We start from the raw sequence: 24,942 nt of genomic DNA on the forward strand, positions 1-24,942 counted from the left end.
GTTTCTTGGTTTGGTGGAATGTTCCAACACTGACAAACAAGTGAAATGAAGGTTTGAAATGAAGGTTTGAAGTTGGTCTGCCAACTACAGTTTGGGCAGACTGGGCGTCTGAACCAACAAGCCATGGCTTTTTAATGTACTCTGCCTTCACAACTATCAACCTGTTATTCAAGTAAAGGCTTCACCTTGAAATGTTGGAGTAAGTCTCCTACCCCTAGCAAAAAGGTACTGTTGTGTGTCTTAAGATTAAGCATTCCATCTGCCAGGGAACATCATGGTTTGAGTTACAAAACACAAAAGTACATGGTTGAAGTTGGAACACAAACAGGCTGGAATTTCAAACCTATTGAACCTCGCTGAAATAGGGCATGGCTTCACAGTTGGATTGTGACAGAAAGCTGCTCGATTGTGGCGCTTTTTAAAGGGTTAAATTCAGTTAATTGTTGCTTCTTTTTCCACTTACAGGTAAATGAACTACAGAACCTGACAGCAGCCGAGGTAGTTGTTCCACGGGACCAAACCCCTGATGAAAATGAACAAGTCATTGTCAAAATCATTGGACATTTCTATGCCAGCCAGGTAAGGAGTTGAAATAGGTTGCTGCATTGACATGGAAGAGGAGAAAGGAACTTTTTTTTTTTTAGAAAATATAGTGTACTAACATTATGGTCTGGTTAGACAATATGGAAGTGTTGGTTCAGCAGTATATGATAACCTCTAAAGCCTATGGAAGACAATATGGAAGTGTTGGTTCAGCAGTATATGATAACCTCTAAAGCCTAAGTCTCATGTGTAGGCAGCTCATGCCCCCCTCCAAACTGCAATGCAAGAGCTGTCCCTGATCTCACTCAAGTCCTCCCGTCTTCTCTTTCAGCACACTCCGATAGAGATGACTAGAAAGCACTAGCTCCCAGGTTTGAACCACTGTTTGATGTCGTAGGATAAACGCTGTTAGTTGAATTTATGGGTTATTGATAAGCAAAGATCATTCGTGGTTTCTTATCTTGGGATTTGTTTAATTTTTTTTTAACTTTAACTCTGACCATGGTTTTTAGCTTTTGCTTTGTTCCAGGGACGTGGTGGCGCTGTGGGCTAAACCGCAGAAGCCTGTGCTGCAGGGTTAGAAGACCAAGCAGTCATAAGATCGAATCCACGCAACGGAGTGAGCGCCCGTTGCTTGTCCCAGCTCCCACCAACCTAGCGGTTCGAAAGCATGCAAATGCAAGTAGATAAATAGGGACCACCTCGGTGGGAAGGTAACAGTGTTCCGTGTCTAAGTCGCACTGGCCATGTGACCACGGAAGATTGTCTTCGGACAAAACGCTGGCTCTATGGCTTGGAAACGGGGATGAGCACCGCCCCCTAGAGTCGAACACGACTGGACAAAAATTGTTAAGGGGAACCTTTACCTTTACCTTTACCTTGTTCCAGTACATTTTAAATTTAAACTGATCTTAAATTAAAACATCATCCTTGTTCTGGGTATAAGGACAAACTGACTCATTTGAATTAGGACGAGAATGTACTGAGTTAAAGGTTTGAATCATGACTGAACTAGGCCTATGTGTAATTTCTTTGGCTAATGGATTTTTGGTAGAGGAGTAGAAACTGAGATCAGGGCTCCCTTCATGCAGTTTACAAGACACTATCCATTTGTTGGTTCCAACTAGAATATACACATTAAATCAGTGAGGCTTAACTAAATGTTGACAAGAAGTCCCGTTGATTCAGTGGGTTGCTTTGGCTGAGATTAATAATTAGATATAGTCCATAATCCTCAGTATATGAAATATATGTTTGTATATTAACTGGCTTTCCCCTTTTCCAGAAAAAAAAATCAATTTAATAAACAAAAGATTAAGTCAGTGTGTGGAAAAAGTTACTTTTGGGGACTATAGTTCCCGCAGTACCTCCTCTTCCAGGAATCCTTAGAAAATTATGTATTTGACCACTAGAGAGCACAAGATGACTTTAACAATATTAATAATGAAAATATTAACAATATTAAGCAGTACATATATTCATGCTTCCCACTCTACCTCACTCATCCCCATAACAGTCTTATCCAAAATCTATATGATGAAGCTTTCCAAAGGAGATTAGTCATATTCCGAACATACTTTAAAAACCAATAAATTCTGTATGCCTTAAGTCATCCCTTATTATCTGTTCATTCATACCTGGGATTGAAACCTGGTAGTGAGCAGAGTTTTAGCTGCAGTACTACAGTTTTACCACTGCACCACAAGAGTCCTGGTGGGGATAGGCGAACGAGGTGTTATTCCCTTAAATTTTGTAGATATTAATTTGCCTGTAGTGCAAATACTGTACCTAGGAAGGTGTCATCCATACATAGATAGACAGACAGATGGACAGACACGTGTAACACATATTTATATGAATTTTCACTGTATTTTTATGTTCATGTATGTTCACTTATGTATGCAAGCTATGGCTTTTTAAATGCTATTAAATTTGTCCACACTGTGCTAAGGGGAGACGAGAAGAGCAGCAGGCAATCCAAAATTGTAAGAGCAAATTTGTCCACCATGTGTTTGACCGATGTTTTTTTGCTATAAATTTGTTTGTCTTCCCCCTCCCCATCTCTTTCTTGCCAGATGGCGCAGCGCAAAATACGCGATATCCTCGCTCAGGTGAAACAACAGCATCAGAAGGGACAGAACAGCCAGACACAAGCACGAAGGAAATAAGAATTTGCTTTACCCTGAGTGTGTGAGAGAAAAAGAGAGTGAGAGAGAGATTGAGAGAGAGAGAGAGAGAAAGAGAGAGATGGACAAACAAATGACATTGACAACGGATGACACAAAGCCAGGCAGAGTGATGAGCTGGTGCAGAACCCTAAGAGTGGCTGGGAATCAGTTTACCGTAGGCGGGTATTAGTAATTTTCTTATAGACGGGTGAATTCAGGTCTCATGAGCCAAAGGCAGTTCTAATTGGCTCCTCAGGCATCCTGTGGGTGTATGCTTTTATGCACACAAAAACACACAAATATCTATTTCAGGGGCGAAACTTAGATCAGCCAATATTGGGGGGGAATTCCAGACATGAAAAAAGACATGAGATTGTCCAGAGGGCAGAAGTGTTCGCTCATGCAGTCTGTTGTGCCTTTACCAGAGTGATGGCACACACACACACAAATTAGCATCCCCCCCTCCATTCCCAATGCAGATCATGTTAGGGTTTATTTGAACCACTTTCTCTAGGGCAATCTTCCTCAGCCTTTTATTTCCTTGATGTTTGGGCCGTTGAATATACTGAGTGGGTCTGGAGGGCACCCAAAGGCTGCACTGTAGTATCCAGTGAACCTTCCCTCCTTTGGTTATTCCAATTCTTGTTGATTTTTGTGACTTGTCAATTGCTCTTGTTCAGGGACTGGTTGTCTGCATTTACACAGACTTATCCCTGTGCAGTTGGAGCTTTCCCTACAGTACTAGCCCTACAGTACTAGGGCAAGATGCTGTGACTAGCATTGCCTTGGTTATAAAATCAGCCTGAGGGCGAGGGATTTACATGTTTTCTATTCAAGCTCTTTGTGTTTTCTGGCAAGCAAGGCTACATGGTTACTAGTAGGTCCTGTTTAATTTCCAGACACCAAATGTATTCCTCTGCATACCAGTTTCAGAAATAGAAATAACTGTGAAGAGTTCTGCGATCCTGCCTGATCCCACATGCCAAATTGTTCCATGTTGAGACTTGAGGGATTAGTAAAGGAAGCCAAAGGATGTCTCTAGACCCACAGGCCCTCAGCTTCCCACTGCACAAAGCTTGAGTCAGTTTGTCCTCCCCAAATCCCCCAACCACAGTAGTCATTCTGGGTGGAGGATTATGGAAATTACCCTTTTCCAAGCTCTGTTGACACAGAAGAAGAATTTACCTCAGCTTTTCACCCCAGGGTACACGCACATGTTCTTGAGAGGTTCTCTGTCACTTTATGGATTTATTTTTTTAGCATAATTGTTTCTGCCTATTCATGGGGTTACCTTTGAAATGATCAATGTGGAAGGAAGGGAGAAGGTTTCCTTCCAGATTGGCCATGGGATCCCAGTTGACTTAAAAATAAATACACATGGGGAGGTAGAACAAGACAATACCTGCCGTTTCGGTATTCTCTTTCCTAGAAAATATTTTGTGGTTTAGTTCAAATATTTATACCAAACCATGGTTTGTTTACCCATAGTTTAGAATTTAAATCATGATTCAATTTTCTGGACAATTATGCAGATCATAGTTTAGGAAAGCTTGCTGCTTCCCATTTGCTAACTGTTCCCTTTTCTTTCATAACTGGGCACTACAGGACTAGAGGAGCGGCCATGACTTTTTTTTGGTCAGTTCAGGCATCATCTCAAATCATAGTTTGCAAAAACCCACTACAAATCTGGGTTTCTGATTTTTGTTGTTGTTGTTGGCAGTTTGTAAATAAGAGCATTGCATCAAAAATATTTAAGCCTCCTTTGCAAGTCCACCTATTTGCCTAGAAGTAAACTCTGTTGAAGCCACCATTGCTTATTTCTGAGTAGACACATGTAGACTTGTGCTGTTAACCATGGTTTGGGATAAATTGAGTTAGTTCTCTTAAAAGCCATTCATTAGGGAAGAAAATTCATTCTTTCTCTCACTCCTTCACTCACTCCCTGGCTCAGCTATTTTAAGTCTTAAGCCAGAGAAAGTATTTAAATTACTGGAAAATCAAGTAATGAAGAACACCAACGGTGTAAACTCTTAACGAGCAAGCCTGGTGGAATGAGTCATTAAAATTGCTGAACACAGAAATGGTATCAAAGGTATTATAGAAAAATTACAATAATGAACTACCGGTATCAAGTCACCAGTTTCAAGTTCTTTTTAGTTAATTTTTTAAAAAACTGTGAGTTAGATCCCAGGGGTTTCCTTCAATGATGGAAGTGTCTCTTGATCCAACCCATTTTTTTGTGGGTTTTTCGGGCTCTTTGGCCGTGTTCTGAAGGTTGTTCTTCCTTCAAGAACAACCTTCAGAACATGGCCAAAGAGCCCAAAAAATCCACAACAACCATTAGATCCCGGCCGTGAAAGCCTTCGCGAATATATCCAACCCATTCTGTTTGACCTTCCTTTTTGTTTGGATTTTTGGTTAAGAGATCCACAAACCTAGTCTTTCCCTTCATCTGATTTTTTTTTAAAAAAATCCAAGGTTGCATGCCAAGTTTTAGGTATGGCTGCGCCACGGTTTTCAATGTTTCTTTTAAAGTACCGTATTTTTCGCTCCATAAGATGCACCCTTCCATAAGACGCACTAATTTTTTAGGAGAAGAAAACAGGAAAATATAATCTGTTTTCTTCGCTCCATAAGACGCACAGACTTTCCACCCCCCTGTTTTGTGGGGAAAAAGTGTGTCTTATGGCGCGAAAAATACAGTATGTGTATGTTTCTAAATGAGCAAGTCAGTTTTGCCATGTTTTGGCAGGTGTTTTCTCCTCCAGTGCTTTCTCTTCATTTTGTGGTTGCAAATTTTTGATTGGACAGTTCAGACCATAGAAAAATCCCTGTCAGAAACACGCAAGTCCCCACACTCATCTCTTTGACACCAATAAACATATCCAGGTAAATGTGTCTGCATGTTTCACTTCCATTATACTGGTTGGATGCTATCCAGTGAAACATCAGATATTCATTAAAAAGTATGATCTAACTATAGGTAATATAGTCTGGAATGTCCTTGGCTTAGACCTTGGATTTCCAAGTCTTTACTTTGGAGCAGTTGAACTGTGGATTACAACCTAAAAGTGACAGTATGTTAGATTAGTCAGAATTTCTGTCCATTTCAGAAGTTTCTTCTCACATCATAGTGTTGCTCTGCTTCAGGAATTTAAGGGGGTGGGAAAGGATTTGCTGAACTGAAAAGACTGGTGCTTATAGGAACCTCAGTGCTTAGGCATACCAAAAAGAAAAGAGGATTGCCCTGTTTCAGAAAGCCTCAGAAATCTGTGTGCCTGTTGATGCGCAAGTGGAGAGTTAAGACTAGAGGTCACAGTGCATAGACAGTTGTGTTCACAAATGGGGAGAGTTACTCTTTTTTTTCTAATAACAATTCCCAGAGTAAATGGCTAGAATGGGTGGGGGCTTCTGAGAATTATACTCCAAAAAAGTAACTTTATCTCTGATTCTGTTGCATTAGAGTTCTTAAGATTTTTTAGCATTTTCCTGTTGATTAGTTGAGGTCATGTCTCTTTCATGGAACAGACTTTAATCATGGCCATGTGGGAACTGGTGCACACAGATCACACTCTTATAATCAGAGCAAGTTACTCCCTAGTTTTTCATAATTATGCGTTTAAAATGGCTGATCTGGGTACTTACAGTGCAGCCCTGTACATTGAGCAAGGCTTGCAATAGGCCTTAATCCCATGTAAAGTGTGTATAGGAGTGCATTAGTAACGACCTAGCCCCACATTAAAACTACTACCAGGGTAGTACAGTAGAAAACAAACACATGTGTGGAAACTTCCAGGGGAAAAGAATAATTAATTACAGTAGGGACTAAAGGTTGTGTTTTAAATCAGGATTCATACACATATTTGGGTTTCTCCTAGGGGTTAAAGAAAAGAAAAGAAAGAGGAATAAAAGTGAAACCAAAAGTAATTTTTTAATAAATTAGCATTATTTTAAATGGATAAGTCTCTTTCCTAATTTGGGAGGGGGGATCTTTTCTACCACAGAGATATTCAATGTCTTCATGAGGCGATAACCAAATATTGACATCAGAAGAATGTAATGTGGTTACTGATCCCAGTCACTCTTATGTGAATATTGAAAAGAAAGAAAAATGTGTAAAATGTATATAGTGGATTTGTGAGTATTTGTGGAAGATGGGAATTGGTCGCCTGGCAGCCTGAGTGAGCCCAGAACAAAGTTTTGTCTCTGCATTGAAACAGGTTTATGATTTCTTACAATGATTGTTACCCTACAGGAAACTAAAGCTTTAACTCAGATAAATCCAGTTCTGATATTTCTGTGTTTTGGACTCAAAATTAATTTACATTTCTGTTATCCAAAATATGCTACTTTAGGTTTCTGTTCTTGCACTGAGCACAAGTTTTTGCATCAATGAACTCTGGCTGTTATGTTCTTTTTTACAATTCCCCCTTCACATGCTTCCAGGGGCTTGACTCAAAATTAAGAGTACTCGGGATTGTCATCTTAACAGTCAGAGCTGTGCTCATTTATTTAATGTATTTGGTAGAATTCTAGTGGCTGTCCAGAGTAAATGTGCCTCATGTTGAAACATTAGTGGCATTGTATGCACCTGCCTTTGCTTGTAAGATTATAACAACAAATTGAGCTTAATTTGCGGATAATGGATTGTGGTTGTGGAGGAAAAAGCAGTATTTCTTCATCTGCATCCCCATGTACTACAACACAGTCTGGGTTTGACAGCCACAAGCCCCAGAGTAATTCTTATGTGCTGTGGGTTAATGCTAAAATGTTCGGTCTTTTAATTTTTTACATTAATATAAAAAATACAAATGGGTAAATGAACAGAAAATTGTGTCCAAAGCTCTTAATTTGAAAAGGACTGATATAACAGTCTTTTTGATTTGAATATACATATCCTGTGTCTTGAATACCCACTGTGATGTAGTGGATAGAGTGATGGACTAGGACTTGGGAGGCCTGGGTTCAAATCCCCACTCAACCATGGAAACTTACTGGAGGTATGGAACTAGTAAAACCACTCCTTAAATATCTCATTTACCTTGAAGGCCCTATTAGGGTCACTGTAAGTCAGTTCCAGCTTGATGGCACATAACAATTCTGTATTTTAAACAGAACTGGATTTCTGAGTCTTAAGTTCTCTTGTTGGGAGTAAAATTCTGTTGAAATATTTCAGATGTAGCCTGCATCTTGCAGAACAGCCAGAAATTTGAGGTCTACTTAGGTGTTTTTTAAAGGCTAAAGGTTCATTGATATCAACATTCATTCAGGTTAACAATGTCATTCTAATGGATCAAATGTTTGTCTTTTGGATATATGTAATGAGGAAAACTAACCTTTGCATATACATATACATATGTATATGTATATATTGGCGATAACCAATATGAACATATATACAGTATATGTTCGCATACTGGCAGAGATAAGACTTTTGTTCCCATTTCAATCAGTGGATATCCCAATTTAACCAAGATCTTGCAGAAACCTGGGGATCCATGTTTTGGGCTGAAAGGCAGCCAGCAGATCAAGTTCCAAAGGACTTCCATGTGCCTAATAAGTCAGCTGACATTGTTGAATATGAATTTAAACAGAAGTGGCTGCATGGATCTTGCTGTTTTACACTGAAGTGGTTACTGTCCTTTTTTACACCTTGCAAACAAAGAGACGTGTGCAGAAAGGTCGGGAATTGCTGTATGTGTTTTTAAGGGAAAGGAAGAGGAAGAAAAAAAGAAATGAGAGGAAAATGGGGGGAAAAAAGCTACCTCAAGGTATGAAGTTACCTCAGCAATTGTTTTGTTTTGGGCTTGCTGATATTTTATATAAAAAGCTGATAGTCTTGAATATTTTATTTTTTTAATGAAAAGAGAAGTTAAGTTTCATAATTTCTTATGAGCCAGAAGTTGTTATGCAGGTCGGCAGTGTTATGAGCTCTCTATGGAAAATGACAGAGACGTCAGACATAGCGGAAAAGATGGCAGACTTCTCTCGCCCACTCACCTAAAAGAACAGTTTGGTTTTTGCAAAATGACAGTATTGTATCCTGAAGAGTGTGGCTGGGCTAGAACCTGCACATTTTAATTTCAGTGTCTGTTGTGTAGCTCCTCAGAAGATACAGATTCTAATACACATTTCTCTATTCTGTAAACTGGCTAATTCAAAGCATACTTAATTTAGAAGGTAGTGTGAGGTCATCCTGAAGACCTCTTGCTTCTTTTTGTATTTGGATAATAGCGGATTCCCATTGTGTATATATTAAATCTGGGATTCCTTATGCACAGATGTCATCACTAGGTGTTGCTGTGATCCTGTTTGCTCATATAATAATATGGTAGGGAACAAAATGCAAAGCGGAGTCCCTGGAAAGCAACCGGTTCTGTGTCTATTCTCTGTGACAGGGAGATATTTACCTCTCCAGCACCATGGGCTCTGTTTCTGCAAACACACACCAGAGGGAGCCATAGAATGGTGTACTTTGCATAAAATCACTCTCTACATTGAAGTCAAATTAAGTATGTTTAGAATTTGAAAGCCAGTTAGCAGAATGGTGGTATGAGTTACGTGGATGATCTGATCGGGAACAACCCTATAAGAATCAGAACCAACTCTTCACCTAGCTAAACATTTGGCCCTCTTTTCCGCTATGGTGCTGTGAAATGTTTTACAAAGATTACCTCAATTTTCCTGAGGATAATCAGACCATTGTTTTTGTTAAAAAAAGAAAATAAGTGAGAGCCAAATTTTGGTGTGGATTTTTGTACATTCTCAAGAACAAGACACAACCCTGGCTGCCACTGATTGAAAGGCTTTGGGGGTATTTCTACTTAAAAGATGCATTTGCTGTATTATACTCCATTGCAGTTGGAGCTGATAACCCTCTCTGAATGTAACTGTCAAAGATCAGTGCTTGTAAGTGAATTCACAAAAGGCCAACATAGCATTGAATCCTGCCTAGGGATTTTTCATCCAAATCTGAGCAGGGGATTTAGGGTTCTTGAGTGAGGCCTTATCAGGCCTCTAAATGTATACTTTTTTTAAAAAGTGGCTATCTTTTTTTCTCTAAAGATTCAGGGTTTGTGGTAGAGGTATAGAAACCCAAAGCCACTGCTTCTCAACTCATGAAATTTATCATACTTCTCTTTATCAGCAAACATAGCTAAACATGTGGGTTTCAAATTTGATTTTCCTGGCTGGAAAACTTTGATGTAGCCCCTTGTTTTTTCTCCCTTTATAAGCACAGAAAATTGTGACATACTCTGTTTTTGAAAAGAAAACCATGACTGGATTATAAATTGAGGAAGAGGTGAGAATGTTGTTTTAAATGCATCTGTTGCTCTTTCTCCTGTAGAAAAATGGGTAGAGAGGGAAACCTAGCTTCTATATCTGACTTCTCTTGCTTTTAATACAGACTTGCATAGGAAAGTTATTTTAACTGTTTTTATTCAGACGTCAGCCATAGCAAATCAGGTGTTGTTTTTTTTCCCAACAGCAAGCAATTTTTGGTATTTGGTTCAAAAACTGTATTTTTACAGGAGTGGATGAAAGGATAATCACCCCCACCCTGCCCTACCCTAGTACTATTAGAATCTAATTGTTGCTATGGTCTTTTAAAATTTCCTGCCAAATGCATAAATGTTTGTCTAGAGTACAGAGGGGGGACCCTAGCCATTTTCCAAGTAAGTATTCAATTTAATTAGTGGAGATAGGCAGTTTTAATATCCTGGCCTGGGTGTTTGAATTACAAATACCCCACAAGCCCCCTTAATGGCTGTGAGAATTTCACACACACTGGTTGGGAGACAAGCTGCTATACCAGTGGCACATACCTTTGTTTTCATTTGGTTATATTTAGCATTTGAATATCAGTGATGACCGTGGCAGTTAGATATTGCCGCGATGAAGCACTTGTCCAAAGCTGATACAAACATTAAAAAATGCTGGCTCAAGTTGTTATTCCCACCTAGACTCAATCCACTGATTCCGTGAGGCAAGTGCCATTCATTCAGTGTATGCCTGTCCTAGTTGAAAATAGGAATTGCATTTATCCTTTGGGTTTTTTGCTTTCAAACATTTTTAAAAGAAACATACATGAGCATTGGAGTTTGAGCCTATCCAGTTGTGCCACTGAAGCCTAATTATGTATACCATCCGTAAGGTTTGCTCAGATAGTTGTAGTTTTGAGCTTCTACACTTTTCTGATTCAGAAGCTGAATTAGTTGCCATGCTGGAGTGGGGAAAGGTTACTTTCTTCTAGCTACAATTCTCAGAATACCTCACAAGTTGTGGTGACCTTGCCAGCTGTGGGAGTCTGATACTTGTAATCCAGAAGCCCAAAAATTAGCTGTTCCAAGCTCTACCATATAGTATTATAGCATTTCAATAGAAATTATAATTGGATAGATTCTATCTCTCATCTGGCTCTAGAACAGTGGTGTCGAACTGCGGCCCTCCAGATGTTCTTGGCCTTCAACTCCCAGAAATCCTGGCCAGCAGAGGTGGTGGTGAAGGCTTCTGGGAGTTGAAGTCCAAGAACATCTGGAGGGCCACAGTTCGACACCACTGCTCTAGAACATAGAACTCTCCCCTCCTTGCTCTAGAACATAGAACTGTCCCCTCCTGTCACAGCTGGCACCATTTTGAATGTTTACAAAGGCAGAGGCAGCTTTGTACTTCCCCAGTCTCCTTAAACCTAATGTGCTGCCATGAACCATCCTCCACTGGGTGTCACCCAAATGTGTTTGGGACAGCAATTGCTACCCTACCATTCCTTTTCAGTGCAGCTGTGTGTGGGATGTTTGGAATGGTAGTCCAACACATTTCAAGGGTGCACTGGGTTGAGGAAGTCTGATGTACATTTACACTTTATCATACCAAATAACTTGTGGAAAGGGAGAAAGATATGAAAACCTGAGTGGCTTCTCTTTAAAAGGTAATAGGATTTGAAAAGTTTTCCTGATATAGAAGGAATGCTACAGAAATGTATTCATGTGTAAGCTGTCACCTATTTTTGCTGCACATTTTCTAATGTTTGAAAGCATGATGACATAATGATATGGAAACCATAAAAGCCTATGTGAAAATGTTTACAGGATAGTTCAGAGGGACACCGATACTCTATTCCACATCCTTTGCTTTGCAGAAGCTTACTTGGGAAGCCAAAAAATTGGACTCCTAATAAAAAGATAAACAGAAAATTTACTTTTTCTGAAGTATTAACATAGCTAGAGAACAGACGGGTTATTCATATTTGTATCCCTGGTGATACAGATACAAATAGTGTCACCACAGGTGCCATAGAGGCCAATTCTCTCCCCCCAGAACTGAACCAGTCCACTCACCAATCGCCCAGCCGGTGCTTCCCCACCTCCCCATGCAGCCAACCACTCCAGCAAGGAGGCGGGATGGGAAGTCTCCCTGCTTAGCTGATGAGTGGTCAGCTGCGCAGGGAGGTAGAGAAGCGCTGACCTGGCTCGTCCCCACATTGGTGTGGTGATGACGAAGGACCCCAACACTGTGTGGCGACTGGTGACTGGACCAGCCAGTTATGGGGGAAGGGAATGGGCCTCCGTGGCACCTGTGGTGCCGCTATTTGTATTTGTATCCCCAGATATATTGAATATGAATAGCTCATTTCTACTAGAGAAATAACTTCTCTGATTACCTTTCTGTTAGGGATCCATTTGTTGGCTTCCCAAGTAAACTTCTGCCAAGGAGAATATATGTTGCAGATTATATGTGTCCTTTAGTGTTATAGTGGAATGGCAGTGGTTTGCCTTTGCTGCCATGCTGTCAACATTTGGTGGTGTGTCAGAGGGTGAGGCCCACAGTTGATCTGAGTGTTGCCATTGTAGTATGCCCTCACAACCTGAGAGGTTCCCCACCCTGATCTTTATAGTTTAACAGCCCCCAATGATTAGTTACTATTATAGTTTAAAAGTAATTTGCTTTCCTGCTTCTTAAAGGTAACTAAAATAGTTACTTTTCAAATAAATTCTTGAATGTTACAGACCTTGCATCTGTGGTAGAAATGGAGGCCCTCCTCCTGCCTATTCATTGTCATATCAAACACCCATAGCAGAGCACAAAGTGTAATGTAGTCCAGCACACAAATTGTGTTATATTCTTCACCTGTCATGCAATGAGATTGCACCCCAGTACATTTGAAAGTAACTAAAAAAAACTATTGTTACATGACAAGTAACAAGAATTATGTAACTTAATTGTATGCCTTAGTTATGGGAGGGGAAAGTAATAATTACAGGCAACAAAATATTTGTAACTACTTACTTTCATGCTCTGGGTGTTGTTTTCAGGCATATGTTCCCATTATATATCAACACTGAGGCTGAACTAGTGCTACTCCTGCTCCCATTGTGCTTCTTTGCATTTTGCAGGTGTGTATATTATTATGACTATGGCTGGCAGTTGAATTCCAAAACATTTTTTCCAAACTATGCTCATTAATAGAAAGAAGTTATGCTTGATAGCACGACACAGGATGAGAAAAGCAGATAGCCTCTTAAAGCAGCCGGAAATGTTGCCCCTTGTCCCTGACGTAGCACCCCCCAACTGCCTTAACCGTCATAGTTCTTAGCACCCACCATGCTTTGGAACTGCAGTTCTTTGACGAGACTAGGGTTCTTTTAATATAGAGTTAAAATTAACAGTGCATGGAAACTTAACACTATTTGAACCATGTTCTACCTATCGAATGTAAGTGTTTCCTCGGTGGAGCTGAGTCTTTGCTCTCTTCTTCTCCTGTTTACCTTTATACAAATCGTTCAGCCTGGGAGAAGTATTTCAGTGGCTGGCACTGTTGGAAGTATTGGCAGTGGCACAACATGGGAATTGTACAGGGCAAATTTGCCATTATCATAGGAAATTCTGTTCAGACTATTTCTGAGTGAAATGTGGTAGTTTTTAGCAGGTACTAAGTAGCTGATATCCAGTGTGCTGAAATGGATGGAGTGATGGACTAGGACTCAGGAGGCCTGGGATTGAGTCTCTGCTCAGTCATAGAAGCTCACTGAGGGAGTGGATGTGGTAAAACCACTCTTTAAATAACTCACTTATCTTGAAAGCCCTATTAGGGTTGCTGTAAGTCGCTTCTGACGTGATGGCACATAGCTACACAATTTAAGTAGGACCAGGAGGCCTAGAAACAAACAGGAGAGGTGGTTTTTTTGTTTTGTTTTTTTGTTAGTGAATGTGTGACATATATATGCAGCCTAAAACATGTCAGAATTAATTTGACAGCACATGATTATTATTAAACTATAATTAATAGTGTTTTCTGGTTTCCAAATGAAACTTTAAATGTAGCTACACAGTGAAATCATTTTAACATCTAATAGGATTTGGAACATTGATATTGTGCTCACACTTCAGTTCTCTTGGAATGAAATGTTGAATGCGTTAAAGTTCTAGGAACTGGCTTTACTTTTTTGTTATTTGTTTTTTAAATCTTTACTGAGATTTGTCAAGTCATCCTAATCCATAAGCCACCTAAAAGTACCTGTGTGTCAACAACATCAACAAAAAAATCACAAATACCACATCCTGACCATTGGTCAGGCAGTCATAGGAGTTCAAAAGCAATCATTTGAGAGATGCAGTGAGCTCTCTTCTTTCCTCCTTAAACGACATAGGACAGATAGAAATTAGTATGACATATTGAAGAGATGCTCTGTTATACATTTATTACTTTGAGGATATGCAGGGGTTAACTAGTTAAGGTATTTACATATGCAGAAACTACCTCAAACTGAACAGTAAGATATGAATTGTAAAAAACTGGTATGTGTGTGTATGTGTGAGTGTCTGTGTGTGTGAGAGAGAGGGGAGTGATTCTAATTCACTCTGGGACTATATACCTACACAAGCCTTGAAGAAGGAAAAAAGTCAGTTTAGAATCATCTGTCATTCCCTACCACTTTTGGTGGATGTTTCAAGGAAGAGTAGCTTGTATAGTGTGGGCTGATGGCTGCTATTTCGCTTTCCCCAGCTATACTGCAGAGTGCACGGATCCACTGAATCCACCTTTGGGGTCCGGTTTGGCCAAGATGTGGCAGAGCTGAAAATGCCACCTGCTTTACATCTGCTGAGTTTTCACTCCAAAACCCTACATTCTGCAACAAGGGAAACCTCTGTGTGTATGATCTGCACACCAGATTTCACAGCTGAAGTGTTTCATTCAGAAAACTGGTGATACTGGCCACAATTGGTCTATTTTCATCTAGCGTTTATCTTTTTTTTTTTAATTGGCCAGAATTATACCTGGTTTTACCTACCACCTTTGGTTTGTTTTGGGGGGAAGCTCTTGGTGTGGACTCGTTTGACAGAATAGACAGGGAAACAGGACTCTGCCTTAAACCAAATTTGACCAGTGGTTCAGGTAACCTGGTACTGACTAAACCAATTGGCAGTAGGTCTCCAGTTTTCTAATCTACCTAGAGATGCTGGAGGTTGAACCTGAGGCCTTCTGTATGCAAAGTAGGTGCTCTGCCAGTGGGTTCTGTCATTCCCGATGCCCAGTACAGAAGCATGGCCTTGTAATGCTTAAGTATCTGTGCACTTATTCTGGACTTCCTTGATCTTTTAGAATGTAATATGTGACTTGCTTGACATTTTCCCCAGCTTAGTGAGACTCAGTAGAATAGATTTGTCACTTAACAACACAGTCACAAACAATACTTCAGAAAACAGCATCCCTGTTTTCATTCAAAGTCTCTAAAAGTGCTCAATGTGCTCTTACATGTGTGGTGTTTGTTATTCAGGGTGGTTGGGGAGAGGGGCTTTATTCATATTAATAGACAGAGGAATCGGAGATAGCTTAATTTAAATGTATCAGTCACAGAAGCCTGAGGAGATAGAAAACTGATCAGGGAAAAATCTGATATTGGCTGGCATTTTCTTAGCAGGGGGCAGTATATCTTACTCTTTTGATTTGTTCAAGAAATTCTGCCTAAGCTTCCAAATTATGAGGATGTTAAATGTAATTGCTGCAAACAGTTTAACATTACAATCCTATGTATTTAAGTAACATTCCCAACTCTGCATGGGTATCCTGAAGGAAGTTCTGTCAATTTCAGTGGAATGTGCCCACATCTTTGTAAGTGTAGAGTTGGGGGTAAAATTCTCCTGAACATGGTCTAGTGGAGCGAATGGGAAGTGAACAAAAGCATTATTCTGCAGAAGTTTCTCAGAAGGACGTAAGATCAGGCTTGTGTATCCTGATCTCCTTGTGAAGCTCAAGAGTCCATTCTTTTGTATAGTCTGGCCTCTCCAATTTAAACTGAGGTAACATCTTCAGTAAGCTTTATTTTACTGCACCATTGCTGGAGAGAAAAAGGAAGGGGAACCCATTTCCTTTGATCTGCAACTCCCTCAGGAGAGGTTGGATCCGGAATTTGGAGGTGTTGCTGTTTTAAATTACCTGTGCGAGAATTCTCCCAGCTAGCATGACTGTTGGCTGTGCTGTTTGGAGGGATTTTGGAGGGAGTGGTCCAAAAAATGTTTACAGACTGCTGAGACATGGAAAGGCACTACGGATCTGGATTTCAGTTCCTCTGAAAGAGAGTTTGAAAAATGCCCACATGATCTCATCCTACCAGTCCAAAACAAGTGTAGAAACACAGAAGAATTGTGTGAACAAATTATGATCTGCTTGTTTAAAAGCATCCTGTGAACCCAAGAGCCACTATGCAAAGTAGCATTTGTACCACCATTGGGAAGGCATGTTGCATGGAAAGTTCATTCAATTGAAAGTACTGTCAAGCTGAATTGATTAGGAGTTGCTTTAGGCGATGAAGTTCTGAATAGACATGGTAATTAAGCAGGAAGATGGGCCATGCTTTGCCAGAGCAGGAATTTTTGGGACCCTCCAAATTTTGTTAGACTGTGGACAATAAATTTTGTGGACCCAGCAGCCTTAGCAGGTGATGAGGAATGCTGGGAGTAGAAATGTAATGGAATACGGGAGGCCCCAAATTGCCTACCCAGAAGGTGAGGATGTATAGACCACATTTAGACAGCAGTGATCTTTGTGTATTTGTTTGAACCATAGAAATAGCTGGTCGTCATCATGCCAAGTGTCATTTTATGAAACATCCACAGTGAGAGGAGAAGGCGTATTAATATTACTCCTTTGGAGGTTATCTTAAACAAGCAGGTCTCTGTGTACTTTCATGCACTCTTTTTGATAAAGGAGGTAAATACCCAGCTATTTAATCACATTTTGGCTATTCATTCCCTCCCCTTTATTGAAATAAAGCAAAATTCAGACCAACAGTATTGCTACCCTGTTGTAGTTTAAATGTGTATTTGAATCCTGCTGCTTTGATGTCCATTATGGAATCTTTCATTCTTACATTTTTCAAAGACCCATACCTCTTTGATTTGTGGTTGGCGTACAGGCAGAGCAGGGCACAGTTTCAGGCATCCGTTGTTTATCCAGAGAGCATTCTCTTTCGTTAGCTCTCATCAGTGCTTGTCTGGCAAAGATTGGTTTCCCATTCTCTGCCTCATTGTTTAAGCAAATGCTGTTTGCCAGGCTAGCTGGAAGGCTGTGACCAGAAACCTAAAAATATATAGGTACTGAAGGGAGAGTGTCAGAAGGGGGAAGTATTGGGGAATTCTTTTTTCTTTCTTTTTTAAATGGCTTTCAGAAGTGGCATTTTCTTGTCTGTTCTCAATATAATGTTTTCTTGTTACATATACCAACAAGTTTTGGATTGAGAGAAAAAAATACCTCTCATTCAAAAAGCACAGTGATTTTTTTCCTATTACAGCAAAGGATTAGTTTTGCATTCTCTGTCATTTGCTTTCCCTCAGTGTTGTGATGGCCAAAGAGTAATACCTTAATCCATGGTTGCTAAATTGCCAAAGGCTATGTTGAGCTGAACCCTTCTACAAGGATTAAGGGTTGGATCCAGATCTAGACCCATTTAAATCCATATAATTTAAAGTTAGCAATTACTACAATTTATTTCAGGGGGGTCTACTGTAAATATTAATAGGTCTGCAAGAATCCAACTTTAGATGTTTAACATCTCTGAACAGTTGCTGTAATCTGGAACAGCAGGCTGTGATGCTCCCAGACACCTACCTACGCACATCCAGCAACCAGTTACAGCAGCGGTCCCCAACCTTTTTGGGGCTATGGACTGGCTGGGGGGGAGCAAGCTCTATGCATGTGGGAGGTCACACTTGCACGATGGGCATGTTGTGCTTGCGGGGGGGTGTCACGCATGCGTGTGTGACGCCCTCTGCATGGATGACATGCCCCCCCCGTGCATGCGGGGGGCAAGATCCGTATCTGCAACCTAGTTCTGGCAAGCCCACAGACTGGGGGGTTAAAAACCCCTGTCTCACAGCACATCTGGAGACCTCTTTGCCCTTGTGGACTGCACTTCCCGGACCAGAACTGCTGTCTGCTCCAGCCTCCTGAACAAAGCTTTGAATAATGTTTTTAGGGCTGTACCTTTTTTTGTCTCCCCCCCCCCCAAAGTTTAGTTTTAAACAGCTAAGCCTGATTAAGAGCTCTGTTAAATTCAAAAGTTCAGTTCTAATTTTCAGGAGACTGCCTGCCAGGTATGTTGTGGGCTTCCCCTTGCCCCCAGGCAGTAGGAATTTAAGCCATGGTCTGACACTCTCCCTTTGAATCACAGCCATTCTGCACACTGTACGTCCGAAACAAAGGGTAGACCACCACTGGCATCCTGCTCCAGTAAGGTGTCTTTTGACTTAGGTCAGATTGGATGCTTCTTAAGTCAAAACTCCCAGTTTCTCAGCCAGTTGTGTTGTCTGCCAGCACCCTTTTCAAAGTGCCTGTTGAGCTCCACTTCATGTCATCCAGAGGGCATGATGACCATATAGACGTATGATATGAATATAACCAATCCATGTTTGTTTATCTACCTCTTAGCACCAGTAGATTAAAAATAAATAAATAGGTAGTGATAATACAACATGCTGTGTAGTGTTGAGGGGAAAAAATACTTTTTTCCCTTCCAAGAAATATTCTTCTTAAAATTAAAAATAAATAAAAAGAAATAGGAACTATGGGCTCTCTGCATTTTAAAGCAGACTTGATGAATTGTAGAGGTCAGTGAATTAGCAGACTTAGAGGCAAGCTGTCTGCAACACAGGTTGAGGGGATGGCATGTCACACTGGCAACAAACACCTGGTATAGCCAACATGCCACTGCATGTCTCAGTAGATGCATTGTTGAGCAAAACCATGTTCAGGTTTTTGGCATGGGATCATTGGACCTATTGAGCAATGGGAGCAGCCAAAAGGCTGCAAATGTGCTGGACACTCCAGTGAACAGCATGCCAACAAGTAACATTCCTACTTGCAGATTACTACGAGGCTGCAAACATAACCCTGTTGTTAGCTGCAGTTCTCTTCTGCTCGGCCATCCCCGCCCCCAGCTAGCCCACTACTGAAGATCTTCGTTGTGTGAGTAAATTTGTTGGATAAGAATGGTTGGTCTGTTTCTCAGCTTCAGTGTGTCTAGTCTGTAAAATGGGCTCTAGTTGTTTCACGTTACTCTGCCAAGGCAGTTAGGTAGACAAAGGCAACACAGTTTAGAGCATGAGAGCCCTGTAGAAACCATTCATGGCCATACGCCACCAACAATAAACTGTTGGGATGACTACATGTGTTCTGTGAGGCGGTATAAACCATCTCTCCTCTACAAGCTGATTAACTGATTGTCTTTTTGAAGTATTTTGTTAGTTTGTAAGAGCCCTGAAACCTCAACCATTCTCTCTCTTTTATGACTATTGTTTTTAAAGTACACATGCTTGTTTTTTTTTCTTTTTCCTAATAACCCCATTGGAACACATCACACCCATATTCTTTCCACATTCTTGGCATAAGCGCTGACAGAAATTCTGTCTACCAGCAGTTAATTGAATTGTGCCTTAAGACACACAAGTGCGTAGCTTTTTTGCAAATCTTTTTATCTCCTTCAAGGGTGCTGAATGTGTTTATAAAAACATAAAACCTTGATGGATTTTTTTTTTACAATGGTTTATCAAACCAAGTTGACGCAGAGAGAACGGGAGCAATCATAAAGATCGTCTTGCTGGGTCCGTAATCTTTAACCAAGACAGAGCACAGAAAAGTTATTTTTAGCTTGCAAGCTCCCAGAATTGGCCACTCTGGCTGGTGGATTCAGAGAACTGTTCTTTTTAACAAGTAACTTTCTTGAGTTCTGAGCAGAATATTCCAAAACCACCAATGAGTTGGTTCTGAGAATCTTCCCAGCAAGGGACCTGACTGAGTTGCCACTTCCTGTGGCTTACCACCAGCATCTGGTGGTCTAGCTCAATCCCATTACTATGGCTGCTACCTGTTGTGATGGACCTGCTGTCCGCAAACTTCTGTAATGTTTCTTCAAACCCATCTCAGGCAAGGGAAAAAAAAGGCAACTTCCAGTTTACTTTTTTGATGATCTCATATTAAACTATTTTGCTACTTTAATGGAGGTCCTGATTCTCTCCTGTATCACAGTAGCCAACTGCTGTAATCATATTGGATAAATAGTGATTATGCAAAACAATACAAGCAAAAAAGAAACTTGTGTGAATTTGGAAAGGAATCTGTTTGCCATACGATATTGTAAGTGCATGTCAAACCCCTTTTGTTGGAAGCCATTGAAATCATTGTGAATTCAGACCCTGTCATTGAAAGGCTGTATTCTTTAAACATTGTTTTCTTCTTTTAGGTCAATTGCTTAAAAAACGTCTTTTTGAAACCCTTTCTCCCTTTGAGTTTCTCTTTCTAATCGCTGTCCTTTGATCCCCTTGTCTTTTTGCATGAGGCAGGTTAGTTGGCTCAGATCCAAAGTTGTGATAATGGATGGACTCTGGCTCCATTTTTCTTCCAGCTTGATATTTGCCACAAACTGCTTTACTCCACTGTGTCATTTTTTTAAAAAAATAAAAGAAGAATTTTAAACAAAATATCTTACCGTTTCTGCTCTGATTTAATCCTTAACATTTTCTATTGCACTTTCAAGTGCGGTCTTTACCATCACCAAACCTTTGGCCCTCCACTGTGATTATCTCATATGGTGGTAGATCAGGAAACTGAGCTCTGAACAAAAAAAAAAAGTAGCAAAGCCGGAAATAACAGATGAAGGGATCTTGGGTGCCATCATCTTCCAAGCAAGCATCCTAGGTGATGTCAAGAGTTCCAAGTATTGAAACTGGAGACCTTTCACAGCCACTGGAGTTTCCCGTTTGGGAAGAGCCAGGCAACCAACCACCCAAGTTAACCACACAGCCGAGCATCCTCATACTGCTTGGATAGGCACATTTGGTCCTTACTCAGGCAGCTGTCTTGACCTTTTTCATCTCAAATCCAGCACTCCTCCCTGTAATAGCCACATGCCCTCCTCCACCCCATCCTTGGTTCTACAGGCCAAAACCACATGTTCAGTCCTATTATATTTTGTCTTTAGAATTATATCTGTCCCATCTGACAGTTGGTATCAAGGTGGTTAATAGCGATAACATTAGTCACTTAGAAGTGCTTGACAGCATTTGTAATGTTTCCAAACTTGCAAAAGTTTGTTTTTTGGGTTACAACTCTCAAAAGCTCTGTTTGGCTGGAGGATTATGGAAGTTGTGGTCCAAAAACAAATTCCCAAGCTTTGGTTTTTAGTTTTAAAATGTTTCAGTTAAAACCAAGCTCTATTAGAATTCTCCCTCCCCACTGCCCCAGGCCACATGCCCAATAAAAAGTTCTGCACCATCTGTCTTTTTAACCAGTAGCTCTTGCAACTTAAAAAATAGCAAGCTTATGTCTCTGTATGACACTGGCTATCTGCGGTTTCCAGCCCCATTCATTGCCATTAATTTGACTGGTAACGTTTTTTTTTCCAATCTGCCATTGGGAGTCAGCCCTTCCTGTTTACCTGGACTTACTTTTGTTTTGCGGATTGCTGTCGTCTTCCCTGACCATCCTCTAAGAAATAGCCATGGAAGTTCTCTGCATACAGGAGACTCCATTTTGTCCTTCTGGCTATAACCACAAGGTACCAAGTGTGAGCAAAGATACTTCTTTCTACTTAAATATATATCTAGAATGACTTCTTACTACAGAATGAGGTACACTGTAGATCTGTGTGCTAAGGAAGGGTTGGTGAGACTGCGTTGTCTCATATTTTTGTGTTCTGCCTCGTCTGCTAAATGAAGGAACAACCAAAATCTTAATTTAAAACATTTTTACTCAAAATCCCAATGAAAGGAGGTAGAAAATAGAGCTTCTTGGCCTTTTTATAAAATTTAACTATAAGTCAGTCTATAAGTATCAACTGTGTACCTATGTTTTTTAAAAAAACAGTTATCATTCAGTTTCTTTATTCCCAAGGTAACTCAGCTTTGAAAAACAAGGAACAAAATCCAGGCAGCACAAGGTCCACTGCAAGATGCAGTAGTATATAAGAGCCTAGTAGACTAAATTTGTTGGTTTCAAATATAATTCATTCAAGTATGTCAGAGCTGGAACAAGTTGCTATTTTCCATTACATTTCCCAGAGTTCCCCACGCTGTAGGGGGAATTTGGGAGTTTTTCTAAACTCTTTCTTCATCAGGTAAATTCCACTGGTTCAACCAGAGGCTACTGAGGCGAAATCTGAAAGCTAGGCTCCTGACTTGTGTTTGTACCTCCTGTTTTGGAGCTCACTTTTAAGAAACAGACCTGGTACAGACATCTGCCATGATTTTGGGGACTTCCATGTTTTTTTCTGCACCATACACAGCCTGAGGAAGAAAAGTAAGGCTGAAACCTAGCAGTTTTGTTTATTTTTAAATTACTGGTATTTTTAGTGGTCTAATAAAGGTATTGCCTGCCCTTGCTTTTGTATTGTGTAAAGCCCACATATTCCTTAGATATCGATCCTGGTGCAGTTTAAAAACGTGCCATTTACACGCAAGACAGAAGCAAATATAGGTTTGGGGGATTGCCGGTTTCTGAGAAAGTGCAAAGTAAAACTTTATAGGGAATGAGACCCAAAGAGGTAATCCTTTCACATCACATCAGAGCCCACTAAGGGCCAAGAACAAATAATGCTGTCTGTCTGAGGTTGGTGAGGAAGGGACACAATAGGAAGGGTAATGGGAAGGAATGGAGTATCCTACATAGAAACATACCACAATACCACATTTGGTCACATTTGATCACTCTTGTGTTACCATGTCTTTTACATGCAGCATGTACAAGATGGCTTCTCCATTGCCACACAAAAACCACAGGTTTGTTAAGCATCCAGAGGTAATTGCTTAAGGAACCAGGGGGCAAGGAAAAGCAGTGAGACTCCTGTTTCATGATCCGGCTGCACAAATTTCCACGGAGGGAAACTCCAGAACTATAAACATCAGTCTTTATTCACCAAGTCTAGAATTCTGTCAGAGTCTGGTTCCAGGAAAATAATAGTCCTTAAAACAAGATCACAGTCTGAGCTCAGTCCAGTGTTGCCCCAAAGTGTCAGATCTGGGGAGCCATAAGACGAGCAACAAAGTTGGACAATGGTTGTCATCATCCCTTTGTGAAGCATTTCATCCTGTTCTTAAAGTAATGTAAAGCCAGCTTAAACCGGGTCTCTTTCTCTGTCTTGGTCCGGAATCTTCCATACACTTCCTCAATATGACGGTCCTTTGGGTCTGTTGCAGGCCTGTGTGGCTGGTGACCCACGACAACATGACTGCAAGAGCCGACCCGTAAGCTTCCCAGTCCATCCATAAAATATTCTGAAGAGAAAGTTGGAAATGGAAAGTCACAGAACAAATTAAAGTGCAGAATGCTTCCACTCTCCAGACAAAGATTTTACCATGTTGTGGCCTTGCCTCATTCACTGAATTTTATGGGGGCATCAGGATTTGGCATCCTCCACTGCCTTGCCCCGTCACTGTTTTTCCACTCATTCCTGTCGCCACAGAAAATCCATTAAAGAGCAAAAGATGATCACTACTCCGTGGCCAAGATCTTATTGCAAAATACTACACCAATAAAAGATTGGACCAACAGTTTTTGCAATTTTACTACCATATGTTGCATACCCAGGCACTCAACTGAGTGCACAACCAGCACACAATACAGTCACAGAGGCTGGTGATGCTATTTTGGCTTGCACTGTGTAAACCGAACAAAATTCTGATCCATGCCCTGCAACCATTGGTATTAGGAGCCTCACCTGCAAATACCCACAGATTTTTCAACAGTAGAACTCTTTTACTACAATTCCCAAAATCCCCCTGCTGGTACACTAGCTAGAGTATCCTGGAAGTTGAAGTAAAAAATGTTTATCTTTCCAATCTCTGCTCTTTTCATGATCTTCCTCCATAGCCCCCTCACTCCATTTAGATGCCTAACACAGATGTCTGATAAGGAATATTGTTCATGTAAGCATTCCATCCTATATGTGTGTCTCAACACCCAGGGATATCGATTACATGGAGCACCAAGGCTTATCTACGGCCTTCCTCTTTTCAAGGTCTGTGATTTGGGTCCCTGCTCTGGAAGGGAGGTGAGCTAATGAATGAATTGGAGAGGGAAGAGGTTGCAGAACTGTCACACTACAATGTAGAAGTGTAGCTTTCAAATTCATGCCTCACAACTGTGAACAACATATATGGAAAGGGCTTAGATATTTTGATTTGATAAGCCCATCTACAAAATTCTCAGCTAAATATTATGGAAGTGAATAAATGAGGAACAGAAAGCCTTAGCTGGAGGATGTAACATTTCCCCTTTCCATCCCTGAGGAAGTAGTTTCTCTCATTAAAAACTAGTGGTGGTGGTTGAAAAAAGCCACTTAAGCCTACAGCAAAATCCAGACATTCTCCTTTAGTTGATATTTTCCTGTTTTGTGTCCTTTGAATATTACGGGTTAATCAAGGGAGATGTGGGAGGTAAGCATCCTTTTGTTCTCATTCTTTTTACCATGACAATCCACACCTGCTTTCCTCGTTCTTTTGTAGGCCACTATGCTCCCTGAGATAAAGCAAGAATGAACACTGCAAGCTTTGAAATCATTCTCTCACAGGCATCCTTTAGCCTGAGCTGTGGGGCAATTTCCCCACCACCACTGTGTCAGGTTGAGAGTCCCCTGCTCCTCAAACCACATGCCACCCTGCTTTCTCCCTTACATCTGAGCAGTCTGGCCCAAGAGGTTTTCTTTCTAGAGGGCAGTAGCCTGCTGCAACCAAGAACCACCAG

At 40.6% G+C, this 24,942-nt stretch overlaps 2 protein-coding genes across 5 annotated transcripts in view; one reads left to right on the top strand and one right to left on the bottom strand.

Moving 5' to 3' along the window:
* The window catches only part of IGF2BP1 (insulin like growth factor 2 mRNA binding protein 1), a 106,689-nt gene extending 86,005 nt beyond the window's left edge, over positions 1 to 20,684 (top strand). Inside the window, exons 14-17 of one of the 4 annotated variants that reach the window (XR_012088639.2) lie at positions 466 to 579; positions 2,619 to 10,014; positions 13,025 to 13,105; positions 14,716 to 20,684. Coding sequence is in view for 1 of the 4 variants with exons in the window: in XM_020814726.3 (XP_020670385.1) it covers positions 466 to 579; positions 2,619 to 2,711 (207 nt within the window). In the remaining 3 variants the exon portion in view is untranslated. Of the gene's footprint in view, positions 1 to 465; positions 580 to 2,618 lie in introns of all 4 variants that reach the window. The other 3 variants (XR_012088638.2, XR_012088637.2, XM_020814726.3) reach the window with 3 other exon arrangements.
* The window catches only part of B4GALNT2 (beta-1,4-N-acetyl-galactosaminyltransferase 2 (SID blood group)), a 32,929-nt gene continuing 28,416 nt past the window's right edge, over positions 20,430 to 24,942 (bottom strand). Inside the window, exon 11 of the mRNA XM_073004364.2 lies at positions 20,430 to 23,474. Within this exon, the coding sequence (XP_072860465.2) occupies positions 23,263 to 23,474 (212 nt within the window). The 3' untranslated portion in view covers positions 20,430 to 23,262. The remainder of the gene's footprint in view (positions 23,475 to 24,942) is intronic.

This window comes from Pogona vitticeps, chromosome 6 (assembly GCF_051106095.1).
Source record: "Pogona vitticeps strain Pit_001003342236 chromosome 6, PviZW2.1, whole genome shotgun sequence".
NCBI classification, from domain to species: domain Eukaryota; kingdom Metazoa; phylum Chordata; class Lepidosauria; order Squamata; family Agamidae; genus Pogona; species Pogona vitticeps.